General features: G+C 46.3%; 1 protein-coding gene across 3 annotated transcripts in view; it reads right to left on the reverse strand.

Annotated features, from left to right (window-relative positions):
• Positions 1-14128, reverse strand: part of BRWD3 (bromodomain and WD repeat domain containing 3) — a 51009-nt gene that overhangs the window by 36474 nt on the left and 407 nt on the right. For all 3 annotated transcript variants that reach the window (XM_053955555.1, XM_053955554.1, XM_053955553.1), the window contains exons 3-6: positions 14084-14113; positions 13771-13830; positions 5977-6127; positions 3840-3938 (exon numbers count right to left, since the gene is read on the reverse strand). In XM_053955555.1, the coding sequence (XP_053811530.1) occupies positions 3840-3938; positions 5977-6127; positions 13771-13830; positions 14084-14113 (340 nt within the window). The remainder of the gene's footprint in view (positions 1-3839; positions 3939-5976; positions 6128-13770; positions 13831-14083; positions 14114-14128) is intronic.

Raw genomic sequence — 14128 nt, forward strand, 5'->3', positions numbered from 1 at the left:
TTCTCCATCTCCCATGGATAATTACCAAATAAAAAGCCCTGTTTATGAAATGCTTCAATCAGAGACATCCAGAACTATTGTTGAGCCATGAGGAGCAACAACTTTATCAAGGCAACAGCATCTTTGGACAAAAGAAAAACTATCACTGTTTCAAAGGAACAAAGCAAACATTCTCCATTCCTGTATTTTTAGGAAGATTAATACACAATATCTAAATAGGGAATTACCCCCACATGACAAAAATCCCTGTCAAGTTTCCTTTCTACAGCACAATGAAGTTATTGTCCTCCTAAGGCCCCAAAGCACTAAAACCCAACAATTCCCACATGGAGAAAGAGCAACTTAGTAACCCTAAAAAATTTTACTAACCTATCTCATTAACTGATGTATTTCATGCCACACTGGATGTAAGAGCTGCCAAGTCCACCCCCTCACTATTCCCTGCCAGGAAAAAACTTTCAAGACAGTTATTTCCCATAAAAAGGGAGGAGATCCAGCCTTCTTGATAAGAAAAGTTAATTCTGTCCCGACACTGAAGGGCCATCTCAGCTCCTCCAACTACCAACCTGTAAAATACAGGCATTTTTCTCTTCTTTTTCCCCACAGTCCTTGGTCCTGGAAGGCCACACCTTGAGGAAAATTCCAGTGTTTTATGCAAGTCACATAAGCTGACAATAGCAATTCCTAAATCACAATTTACCTCACATTCTACTGTAGGTAAGGGCACAATGTAAAAATCCTTGCAAGAAAGCTCAGCTAGGAAGGATAAACTCCAAACCCAGCAACAACAACCCACCAGTGAAAGCTGGATTTAAAAAACAATCATCAGACAGCCCAGACTTCAAAGTTAAATCACAACCCCAGAAGGAATTCAAGCACTTCAGTGAGGCAAAGTCACTGAGCAGCACCAGCTGGAATTCCTGCTCTCCCTTAAAACCCTTGTCTCCATCCACTTTTTGCAAGGAAAATTAGAAAATGGGAAAATTGGTGCAAATGCTTGTTTTAAAATCAGTTGTCTCAGGGATGATGAGCTCCTGTCAGACTGTTTCACCTTCTGCAAGAAGCAGTGTGACTTTGTAATGAGGACCTAGATTTTGCCCTCATCACAAATCCAAGTAGGGATCGGGTACCACTCACAGGAGAGACACAAGGTTCCATAGGGATGCCAGGAAACAAACACAGTTGGCTCCCACATGGAAAACACCTTCTGAGAGAGAGGCTGTGTGGCCACAAAGAGCCTGGACCCAGGAAAAGCAGTGAAAGCACAGCATGTTCCAGCCCTGGGAGCTGCTGACCTCATGGAACTCATTTCCAGCAGGAACCATCATCGATTCCTGACCTCATCCCAGTGCTGCTCTTTGGCAGGCCCAAGGTAACTGCATCACCTTGACTGTGAATTTCCACCCAGCTGAAATGCTTATTCACTGAGACTGTGCTGAAAACCTTCTGCTTCCAAATTTTATCTTGTTTTCACTAACAGCAGCTGCCCACGGAATGATTTCCATCCTCAGGTTAGAGCAGCTCTTAAAGAGTGAAAACAACCTTCTTTCTAATCTGCTCTGAGCTGTCTGCAAAAAAAAAAAAAAAAAAAAAAAAAAAAAAAAAAAAAAAAGCCCTTACAAAATCGAAGTAGCATCAAAAGCAGGTTTATCAAAGGGGAATCACTCCCAGTCCTGAGGTACTGCATGACCAGTCTTTCCACTTTCTGTCTGGAAGAGCACAAAGGGAGCCCTGAAAGTTCCACTACAGCAAAAGCTGCCCAGAAAGGCTCGAGCAGACTCTCCTCCTCTGTGTCATCCTGTTGGCTCTGTGTTTTCTCTCCCTGTCCCCCTCCAGCAGATCACCACAGCCCCAACACACAGGCACCACATCCCTGGGAATGACTTCCACAGCTCAGCACTTTCCCAGAGACTCCCCCAGCCAGAAGATGTCCAGCTCTGCACAAACACACTGGGAAAAGGCAACAAGGATTTCCTGCTCCAGTTCCACCGTGCAGGACCTTTGATTTTGGATTATGGACCACAAGGTCCCATCCCAACCATATGGAAAGGCAACCACTGCAACTCCCAATTCTTGCAGTTGAGCCCTCCCATTTAATCCCATCAGCAACCCCATTCTCTCAGCATTTATGGTGGAAAGCTTAAATTCTTATTACTGGAAGGGAAACAATGTGAGAATACTCCTGGCTGCTCATCCTATACCTTATTTACCACTTGGCACAGGTACTTAAACAATCACCTCACTCCTGAATACACATTAATGGGTGTCTTTTACTTCAGCCCAACTCCCTCAGCAAGCAATTCCAGAAAAGTCCATCTGCCTGAGCCAGCACAGTGTGGGAATTCAGAGTTATGCCAAAATACCAAAGAGGTCGGGCACACTTCTTCATCTTGCACTTAAGACACACACACTGCAGCATCTCTGGCTGGCACCACTCACCAGGAAAAAAACATCCATTTTTGCACAGAATTTTCTGACCTCCTCTTCAGGATGAATAAGGAATCCCAAAATCAAACTCCTGCCTAAAGTCAAATCCTTATTTTAATATTTATGCACATTTTCCTCTCCTAGTAGTAGTTTACGTAGCTACACCAAGGACTGTATTCTTCTGGGAATCAATACTTATATAAATTATTTTTTGACTATGAAAGACCCTTTTCCATATAATACCTTTGCATTTCTTAAAAAAAAAAAAACAACAATTAGGAAAACACCCAAACAAAAATATTATTCTGTCCTTTAATTCATTAAATAGTTACCAAGCAAGCAGCACAGTCCTTTACTATGAAAGCATGACAAATGCTGAAGTCCAATCTGCCAGGATGCCTCATTAATAATACCACATATTCTAAAAACACCCAGTCTGATGAAAGAATTGATCCAAGAATCCGTGCAGAAATACAACCAGAGGAGTTGTGTTCAATAAATCCACAATTCAGACCATTAGTAATCCATCAGCACAACTGCTCACAGTAAAGTAACTGCACAACCAGCCTAAAATAATAAACACACAGATAGGGTAGAAACAGAACTGCCAGCACCATCCCTGCTTCTCCAAAGGGAGGGAGGATCCATATGTGAAAGGACTCCCTGACAAACCAGGAAAATGTATCCATTTGCACAGAGATAAAATGCCCTAAAAAGAAACAAACCAGGATTTACTTTTATGCCTGCAAGAATCAATTTTTTCTTGCTATGAAAACAGTTAATGAAAGTTCAAACCATACAAGGCAAACACTTGAGTTTATATAAAACAGAGCAGCTCTGTGATGAGATGTAAGCTGAGAGCCCACATATATCTGAGTTTTATACAAGTTCTTTATCTAATTGTGTGGACAACTGAGGCTGAAGGAACACAAATGTTGCTTTGGTGATTATTTCCTTTTTGGAGAGGGATGTTGCAAGCAGTCTGTTTTCTGTCATAATCCAACCAAAAGGAATTCTTGAGTCAAAAAAGTTCCCTGGGAGCCAGACGCTTTGTTCTGGCTAGGATTCCATGATGACTCCAGGACTCCACGCTCCTGTGACCATGCCCATCCTATCTTACAACCACATGTACATATTATGGAAGCATATCATCAAAAAATACTCAGGCCCATTGCCCTCCAAACAAGCATGCAAAACATGGCTACACACACTGTGGAAAATCCAAGCCTGAATAACACAAAAATTATTCTATTGTCAGGGAGAGACCTATTTTCGATTAATTCATCATGAAATGCCAGAGAAACCATTAATGCAAACCCAGAGTAGTGTTTTAGTCAGTGAGAGGAACTTTCTGTGGGGCAGGAATAAATACAGAGAGGAGAAAAGAAACTTTTATGGACTTCCAGACTCACCCACGTTTGGTGGTTTCCCGTAGTTCACCGGGAGTTCGGGGGGTCGGCCCCTGTGCAGAGCTGCAAATGCAGATCCTTTCCATAGTGTGTGTCTGAAGTCTGCACCAGCAAGAGTGACAAGGGACAAGAAATCATCAATACATTAAATAACCAAGAAATCAAGCACCACTCCCAACAGCCCAGAATAAGATCTGTTTGATTAAACAGTTTGTCAGATTCCTCATTTAAAGACTGCGACTCTGATTTCCAGTTCCTCAGCAGTGTCACTGTAAATGGTTTCAACTTATTTTTGCTTAATTTGGGTGATTATTGACTCTAAATCCATAGAGAAAAACTGAATTTAAAAAGTGGGTGCACTCTATATTGAGGCCCAACTGAACTGTGCCATATTTTCCTTCTGCAATGCCAACACTTCAAGCACCTCTGCTTAGGAACTGCACATTTGAGATTTCACATTTTGCTGCCTAAAAGTGAGAGAAGTGAGGGTTTTTTCCAATAAATCTGTTTTCCTGCAATATGTGGCAATGTGCCCTCCTTTCAGATTGTCCTCTGCACCCCACCCCCCCAAAAAAAAATCATTGTTTTAAAGTGAAGAGTGTTCTCTTTAAAGACTCTCCAGCCCGCTGCTGCCAACTGGCCTCAGAGAGGCTCCTCTCTAGAACAATAGTGATTTTTCTGAGACTGTTCAAAGTGCCTCAGAAATTAGACCTGGATTTCTTCCATTTCTGGCCATCTGGAGGGAGAGAAATGAGCTTCCACGGTGAGTAAGTGCTGAAACAGAAGGACAGTGCCGCAGGTTGGTGGATCTGTGTAGCACCATGTAGGTCTCTGAACGTGAAGTGCACAAGCTGAGGTGACTCAGAGACTCCTGAGAGCACCTTCTGATTAAACCCCAAACTGCTGCACAGAGTATTAAATGATACTCATTAAAAACAGCACTCAGACTTCCTAAAATAGATCCATCCACCTCAACCCTTCTGTTCCCCTGCAGGAAAAATGTTTATTTTCTCTTTACATTTTGCTGCTGTTTCCTTCTAAGCTGCAAACTGAGTGTGAAACGAAGGAATGTTTCTCTGCAAACCTGAATTTCTGCACCTAATTACAGCAAAGCACAGGCAAAACAAGACTGAGTCCCAAAACTCTGTAGGGCAACGTGTTTGGGAACACCTCATCCCTCCAGGAGATATCCAATGGATCAGCAGATGCTCGGCAGCATCACGATGTGACTTCACAGGATGCAGGGAATTAAGTGCTCAACTGCCACCAAAACAGGAAGGTCCTGCTCTGCCATCCCTCCTCCTCTCCCAGGATGATGCTCCTCCTCCTGTGGCACCTCCAGCCCTGTGATCCTTTTCCACCAGCTCATTTCATTCACTACAACAAATTTTGCAACATCTCAGCTCTCTGAATCAGCACAACACAGGATCAAGGAAGTTCTGGCTCCTGCAGGGAGGAAGTGGCAGGGGCACGGAGTGAGGAGGGAAGGAGGAATCACTTCAATAGCAGATGGCTTTCAGATCTCTTTAGTTCTAACACAAAACTGCTCTCAGGATCATTCTCTCAAGCAGAGAGAGTTTTTCAAAGAGAAGAGGACTGGTGCTCTCTTCATGAAAGGAATGGGCGCTTTTAAATCAAGGACAAGCAGGAATTGCCACTGAAGAATCAGCCTTGCCTTCTCCTACTCCCTAAAAGCTGCCCCAAATGCCACCACCCTGACCTGTGTCTACACAGCCAGGGAGTCAAAGAATGGAAAAAATAGGCTGAAAAATAGCCCAGCTCTGTGATTTTAGAAACAAATGTGTGTAAATGTATATGGAAAAAACAGCATTTTTCAGACGCATCAAATCCCTAATCCCGTTCACATCATTTACACAAACACCAACACACTGGGGAAGGAGGCAGAGGAAGTAACAAGATCAGGCAACTGTAGGCAAGAATTGCTTAAAATGGCATTTTCAACCCAAGAAAATGCATCCAACAGGGCCAGCAACAACTGCATTTTAGGAAGAAAAAAGCTGGCAAGCACAGGAGACAAAGCAGGGCTAATGCAAACACACAGATATCCCAACAGGAATGGCAACAAAAGGGGGTTAATCATTAAAACAGAATTCAAGCCCAGATAAATTGAGAATCTTACCTTTTGCTGCCCTCAGGAGAGACTGACGCCCGACACCCAGCAAAGTCTGCACCCCCAGGACACTCTGGGGGATCTCCTTGTCCAAGAGGGGTCCAAGTCTCTCACAGATCCTAAGAAGATAATCCGGAGGGATGTGTGCATTGACAGCCACCTAAACACACAAACAACACAAGACATTTGAGAACTGGTTTATTTTTCCTTCTACTGGTAGTACTTTGCTTCATGTTTAAGTGTAAAGTTACTGCAACCAAGCCTAAACCCTCTGAAAACCCCCTCAACATTAATTACACTGCATTTTAAAGTGGAGTGTGGCAAAAGCCACAGCAGAAATTTTAGATTGTAACAGATTAATTGTAAATTTAGGATATCCCTTAATAAGAAACAAAAATCCCCAGTGCAGTGCTCCGCTCAAACAACTTTTTAAAGCCTTTTTTACCTTTCAGTTCATTCTCTTCCCATGTTTTGCTTAACTGAAACACCCTTGCATGGACATCACTGTATGAAGCATATATGCAAAAGAATAAAAACCTTAAAAATTACCTAAAATCCCTAAATATTACCCTAAAATCAATGCTCAGTCTCCATTCCCAGCTCCTGGGAGTAGGTACCTTTAAGACCCACATGTGTAGGCTCCAATTTTTCATGTTGGGAGAACATCCTTTATTTTTCCCTTTGGACGGAGACTGAGTGACAACAGTTTTTCTAACAGTCTGTTCAAACAACAAATAAATGGTGCCTCATTATCCAGAATGTCCTGCACTGCCTGACTCCTATATTTACAAACTGGCAGGAAAAGCTGCCCATCAGAGCTCCTTTGACACAGGACACACAGCTCCATCCACCTCTTTTCATGGATCAACAGCCTCCTGCTGAGCCAGGTCCCAGGATGTGCCCAGCTCCCAACCCTGCACACCAGAGGGAGGGAGTGTCAGGCATCAGGAAGGAGGAGAAGGTCTGTAATTCCCTCAGCCCTGCTGCCAAAACATTGCTCACTCAACTGTGTCATCAAACAGATTATTAGCACACGTCCTTGGGAATTTTTTTATTCTAATTGGGCAACAGCAGTGGAGCTACAGGACCCAGCAGAGCCAGGCAGGGCTGGATAATGTCACCACCTGCACCATGAGCTGGATCAACACCGTCCCATAATTCAGATTTTAACCAAAAAGAAAAGGGAAATAGATCTAATTAAATATACAAACTACCAGTTAATTAAATATGACTAAAAAACTCTTCCAATGTGAATGGAACTCTTGGAGAAGAGACAGGTTCCTCCTTTTACTCATCCCTTAGTCACTGCTGGTTAGAGAATCATCTCATCAATCATGATGATTGTAAAGATCCAAAATCATCATTTCTTCAGTGCAGGAATGAGAAGCCTGATGAGTGCATTACCATGTTCTCATTCCAAGACTTTTCATCCTGTGAGTGAGCATCAAGGAACGACCCTGTGAATGCTCTCCTGCACTGACAGGTTCCTCCAGGCATTTTAGCTTTTTTTCCTAAAAATCAGAGTTCTGAAATTATATTGGCACATTCCCAGTGGTACAACCAGTGAAGTTCAGTGTATGAGCATGAATTGTCTCTCACTGTAAATGATGGGATATAACAGAAGTTGAAATGAGAGAAAAGGGTTATCCAAACTTTGGTATTTGCCTCTTATTCTGACTCATTCCTGAAACACTGTAAATGTGTTTATGCTACAAAATATTTTATGATGCTACAGCAGCCTCCCTTCAGTGTGTAAGATTTCTGAAAGGGAAGTTCTAGAGAGAGAATCTGCAGTTAAGTAAAATCTGAGTATGAAATTCTTACTTCCATCTCTGATAACCAGCAACAAGCCCCTCAGTCAGCAACTGCCAACACAGTGATGTACCAACCTCAAGATTAAAAGATCAAAAAGACCAACCTAGAAGCTCTGAAATTTTACTTCCAGAGCACAAAAAAAAAAAAAAAAACAAACAAACCCAAGCCATACCATTCTCACTGGTAATGTAAAAAAATCCAAACCATTTTCCCAGTGTAGCACAGCAAACACTCCACTCTTCACCCTGGAGCTGGTTTGGGAGCTTCACCATCTTCTGTGCCTAGGAAGGTGCTGAATTAAGCCTGGCAGCAAATATCCCACTGCAGAGACAGAGCCCAGGGTGCTCCAAAAGCAGTCCTGACTACCTCCAAAATGGAAAAGGACTTGGTGGCTTAAAGATGAAGGCACAGTTTTATAGGGAATAGCAGAGAGCAAACACTGACACACGTGGGCCCGACAGCATTCCCTGATCTCACTTCTTTCCCTGCACATTCCCTTGTTTCTACAACCCACAACAGCCCCAAATAAGCAGCCCTTAATCTGAATATTAGCACTGCTGTTACTAACAAACAGCTCCATAAGCAGGCAGCAAGAGCAGCAAATTCTCCTGGTGATTTCTTTTCCATAATAACTTCCAGAAAAAAATGCTTAAATCACAGCCCAGAGCTAAACAAGCAATTCTATTTTCAGGTTCCCAGAAGAACTTGAATCAAAAATCCTTCTTTTCACCTCTGAGAGAGTTGTAAATGGATTTTAAGTATTTTTCTAGAACATGAAGCTGCAAAGATCCAGCTGAAAAAACCAACATTTTCCAGATCAGATTTTCCTTAAAAGAAGGATGGAAAAAGGCAAAGGTACAGCTACACCTCTTAGTGTGTGCTCATCCAAATCCCACGTGGCAAAATAAAACAGCAGCAAGGATATTATCAGCTCCTCAAATACATTAGAAAATATTTTAAAATATTTTTAGAAAATAATCAGAAAACTGGAAAAAATTAAGAGATGAGTAATACAGGCCCAAACCATGCAAGTTAAAATAATGCAGAGCTAAAAATGTGCTAAGTGAGAACAAATGCTGCATCTTGGGATAAATCATAAAGAAAATATGTTTTGTTGCCTTAGGATGTGAAAAATCCTATAAAAGTTAAAATATGAGAGCACAAGAATGCAATAGAACCAGATGAGTTCTGGTAACCACACAGGTACAATGAATCTAAAAAGTGAAAGATTAAGTGAAGCCAATCTATTCTTTTTAAAAAACTCTCCCAGTCCTGACTGCTTGAGCCAGGCTGAGATAAGCTGCTCCAGTGATAAGCACAAGGAAAGAACTATTAGTGAAGTCACGTCAGGGCTGGGAGAAATTCAACCCCTAAACCTGTTCATGGTCCTGTGCCTGGAAGCATCACCTCAGAGACCATGAGCAGACACAAAATCTCCTGGTGTGACTCTGACCTCTGTTTGGACAATGCCCTCAGGCACAGGGTGGGATTCTTGGGGTGTCTAGGCAGGGACAGGAGCTGGATTTGATGATCTTTGTGGGTCCCTTCCAAATCAGGAGTCTGATTCTACAGCTGCTGACAACTCCTCCTCTAAGGAAGGTTTCAATAAACAGGGAACAAACAACCCAAAAAATACTCTTTGTGATTACTACTTGAAGTAAGATGTCTGTTTTGCCACAGGTGGGAACCAGGGAGCTCTGGGAACCATCTCTTTTGGGAAGCCCAGTGGAACATCTCTTCAAAGCACAGATTTGAGGCAGGAGCTGCAGACTGGAAGGAGGCAGCGATGCAGCCCTTCGGAGGCTGCTCTGTCCCCATTCCTGCTGGGCAGGCCCAGCTGGGCCTCAGCAGCACATTTCTCTCCTCCAGGTAGTCATCCAACACTTCTCCCATTTGCCAAAATAACCATCAATTAAGAATCAATTGACAACTGTATCAAAAAGGAGTGGAGGAGGCCAAGAGGCCAAGGCAGCTGAGCAAGCAGGAAATTACTCCTGACCTGAAATAGGGAATCTCAGCAAAAAGAAGCTCAGACACTGGACCTGCACAAGATGCCAAAAATATGCAAATAGACTGGAATTAAAAAGCCTTTACCCACTGGGGTCCCCAGAGAGAACAGGTTGGAACGACCATGCTACCAGATGACACTTTCCTGAGGTGACAAAACTGTAACATCTCTGCTCTGCTAATGCTGGGATTGGCAGGATCTATAAATACCAGCACCTCGGACTCAGGGCTAGTTTTAAATCAATGCAGATGGGCAAGGCAGGAACTCGGAGCCAAATCCCATAAGCTGTTCCATACCAGCACAGCCGCTCATGGATGCAAATTCCCCACTGTCCAACAACAGCTGATTTTCTGTTTTGCCTGGAATTACATGTTTTTCAGCACAAAGACCAAACCAGGCTGAGCCAGAACACTCAGCCCATCAGAAAGTTCTTAAAACCAGAGCAGAGCCAGTCACCTTTATCAGGAATAAACAAAGATAATGTGGAACAGCAGGTCACTGGAGACTGTGCTGATAATCAGAGTTGTTCAGCTCGACTCATCTGTACAGCAGCTAACTCCACACCGAGCTGCTGTGGCTCATTTAAAACCAGAGCACTAATTGCCTGCAAGTTGGACACACTTCAGACCTTCAAAAGCCTGGGCTGGATGGGGCTTGGAGCAACCTGGTCTAGTGGAAAGTGTCCCTGCCCATGGAAGGGGGTGGAATGGGATGGGCTTGAAGGTCCCTCCCAACCCAAACCAGTCTGGGATTCTGTGATTCATGGATCCTCCCCTTTACAAACACATCTCATGTCTCAAGACCACCAGCAGTCTGTGAGAAAGTAAAGCCACTGTGGAGTAAACCTGGAGAATTCAGCCTGGAGAAGAGGGAACTGAGGGGAGAGAGTCACTGGGGGCTGCAGCTCCTCCTGAGGGACAGCTCCAATCTCTCCCCCTGAGAGAGGGAATGGCTGGAAGTGTGTCAGGGACATTTAGGTGGAGATCAGGGAAAGGTTCTTCCCCCAGAGGGTGTTTGGCACTGCCCAGGCTCCCCAGGGAATGGACACAGCCCCAAGGCTGCCAGAGCTCCAGGAGGGTTTGGACAGCACTGCCAGGGATGCACAGAGTGGGATTGCTGGGGTGTCTGTGCAGGGCCAGGAGCAGGACTGATGCTCCTGTGTGTCCCTTCCAGCTCTGTGAATCTGTGATCACCTACACAGGCAGCCACATGCTGCAGGCAAAAAGTGCTCCAACGTGAAAATGAACAGGAAAAAACAAAGGGAACAGAAATGCACATAAACTTGCATTCTGTGTGGTTTTGCCCCATAGGTACAATTCTTATTAGCTTGTCTTAAATTACTCGTCTGCCCTGTGATACCTGATATTTAAAGCAAAAGATTAGGTTTATTAAAACAACAACAAAAAAAAAAGAACAAAGAAATTTCAGTGAGCTTTCAGATCTTGCCTAAAAACTCAAGTGAAGTGGGAGTAAACATTCCCTAGATAAAAACCATCCAATGGCCATTGGGCTGTTGCATCTTTATCACTCCTAAAAGCCCAGGAGCAGTAACAACGTACTCAGTGGCCACAGTACTGGCATATTTTCTGAAAAACACCACTCAGAACCTGAACAGCCACAGTGAAGATGGAAAACAAAGCTGAAACAGCAGAACAAGAAACACTCTGTCTGAATATTGGGCAAACAAACAAATCAGACTTCTCCGGGTTGTAAACTCTCATGAATTCAATTACCTGCCTGACCAGAGTAGCTGAACCACCCAGCTGAGATTGTAAACGATTCTGGGTTTCTGGCTGTAAAAAGCAGAAATGGGTGGAAAAAAAACTCCTTTACCTCCAACTGCTGGCATCTCCAATTTAATTTTGGGTCATTATGTGCCTGAGATAATTAAAATGAAGGTTGGAGTGCTTTGTGTCCTTCACAACCCTGGCTCTGCTCTGAACATGGCATTCAGACATCCAGCCAGCCCTGAAGTCGAGGAGCTCAGGTTAATAAACAATCATATGCAGCCAAAAGTCCAGATTCCAAACACAGCAAACCCTAAGCAATGAGGGAGAAAAAGCCTTTCTTCAACATCCTTAACACTCTGAGGATTCACAGACAGAAACTCAGCTCATCCCACCTGGCATCAACCTACCCCACTGTAATGATTAATTTATAATTCTGGTCCTTACTGTAAACCATGAGAAACAGTTAAATAATATTAGATAAAAGGGCAAACTAAAAGCATGGGTTAGTGCTGATTACTTTAAGACATAGGGAAAAAAATCTTAAATTTAATTATGATATGAGTTTATACAGAAATAAGAAATTTCCCATTAACTCCAAAACTCACTTCAAAATGTTTTTTCTCCAATTTCTGAAATGTTAAAGAAAAATAGGTTTCAACATGTTCACACACACATTTAAAAAAAAGATTTTAAGGTTTTACGGCTTTTATATGTGTGCCACAAAGAATGAAAGGGAAAATAATTGTATGTTAATCAAAGTGATAGGCAAAACCACTCTGTCTGACACCAGACTTCACAGTGGCACTGCTAATATTTCCCCTGGATATTGGGTGCAGTCCCACGCTAAACCTGAGACAGCCCGGTTAGATTTCAGATTCTCTAGGAATACCATAGAGCACCAAAATTTACTGAACGCAGAACTTACTCTATGTCTGCTCGCTCAATTTACAGTGCCAGAATTATCCACAAGATGTGTGAGGAAGCCCAGCTTCCACCTGAAATCCTGAATAGGCTTTAGAAAGGGAAAGGCAGCTGGCCCAAAGGTCTCCTCTGGGCACAAGGAGTTTTGTCCACACCTGAACTCCTACAATGCTGCTGAAGTGGGAAACCAGCTCCCGAGTCAGATGCAGAGGAGTTTGAGCAACAGTCATGGCAAAATCCCACGTCACTCTTGCTCCACGGGAGCCGGGAGAGGCCAGGACGTGCTTTCCATTCCTTCCAGGTGAGGTGCCAGCGCTGGGCACAGGTATCAACGCTGTAAACGCTATGGGGAAGTTTACAGCCTTCCAACTGCAAAGTGCTACATCAGCGCCACACGTCATTGCCCAGAGCTCCCAGAAATAAAAGCGAGGCCGCCCGGACCCTTTGGAAAAGGACTGGAACAGCTTCGGTTTTGTCGCTTTCACACAGACACATCTCGGGGGCCGCGGGGCCAAGGGCCACCCCCCACCCCCGGCCTTGCGGAGGGACTGACCTTCCTCAATGACACACATTCACAGGCTTTAGCACTCAGCAAAAGCAGCCACCCCGTGTATTCCACGGGCATTTAACAGCCACAACACTACACTTCCTAACCCCTCCTTTCCTGCCTGACAGCAGGCCCAGACACCGCGGAGAGGGGCGGGTTTCGCGCAGGCCGCCGCAGGCCGGGAATCCCTGACCCAGCCCGGCAGCGCCGGGCCCGGCGGCACGTCCGGCACGTCCGGGGGGGGGGGGACGTCGGGCCGCGGGAGCGCGGCCGAGCCCGGCCCGGAGCGGGGCAGCCCCGGGGGTGCGGGCGAGGCGGCGGCGATGGCGCGGAGGGACCGGGGGTGGGGGGGGACCCGCGCCCCGCCGGCTCCGCCGCGGCGCCGCCGCAGCCAATCAGCTGCCGCCTCACATCGCCGCGCACCGCTCTCCGCGTTGTAAGGCGCAGCGCCATTGGCCGCGCCGGGCCCCGGTGCGTGCCCTCGGATAACCCCCGGCCCCACAATAGCGCGGCGCGGCCGCTCCGCCGGTGCCACCGGGCGGCCCGCGGAGCTCTCACCGGCAGCCCCCCGCCACGCCGCGCCTCCGCTCCCTGCCCTGCCCTCCGCTCCGCACCCCGCGGCCCGCCGCGGCCTCGGCGGGGCGCAGCCCGCAGCCCTGGTGGGGGGGACACACAAACGGGGCGAGGTGGGGGGGGGGGACGCGGCGCCCGGTGCGGCGGCGGCGGCAGTGCGGGGGGCGGAGGGAAGTTGTCGGAAAAGTCAGGAGTGAAACTTGTCTCACCAGGTCCTCGAAGCTCCGGCGGTGCTCCTTGCCCTGCCAGTCCAGGCGCCGCGGAATGAGCTGCGGGAGGGACACGGGGACGGGGGCGGCCGTCAGAGCCCGAGCGACCCCTCCCCGGGGAGCCCCCCCCCGGTGCCCGCCCGCACCCCCCGGGATGGAGCCCCCCCCGGCCGCTGGCCCCGGCCCCGCCGCGGGGCAGCCGCGCTCCCGCCGGGTGTCCCGGGCGGAGATGGGCTGGGTTAGACGGGGCAGGGCAAACGCCGACCCCGCCGTCCCGAGGGCTTCCCCCGTCCCGCCGGGGCAGGCGCCTCACCTGGTGCTCCTCCAGCTCCTCCACCAGTACCTGGGGACAGAGAGA

The sequence above is a fragment of the Vidua chalybeata genome, chromosome 14 (assembly GCF_026979565.1).
Source record: "Vidua chalybeata isolate OUT-0048 chromosome 14, bVidCha1 merged haplotype, whole genome shotgun sequence".
Lineage (NCBI taxonomy): Eukaryota > Metazoa > Chordata > Aves > Passeriformes > Viduidae > Vidua > Vidua chalybeata.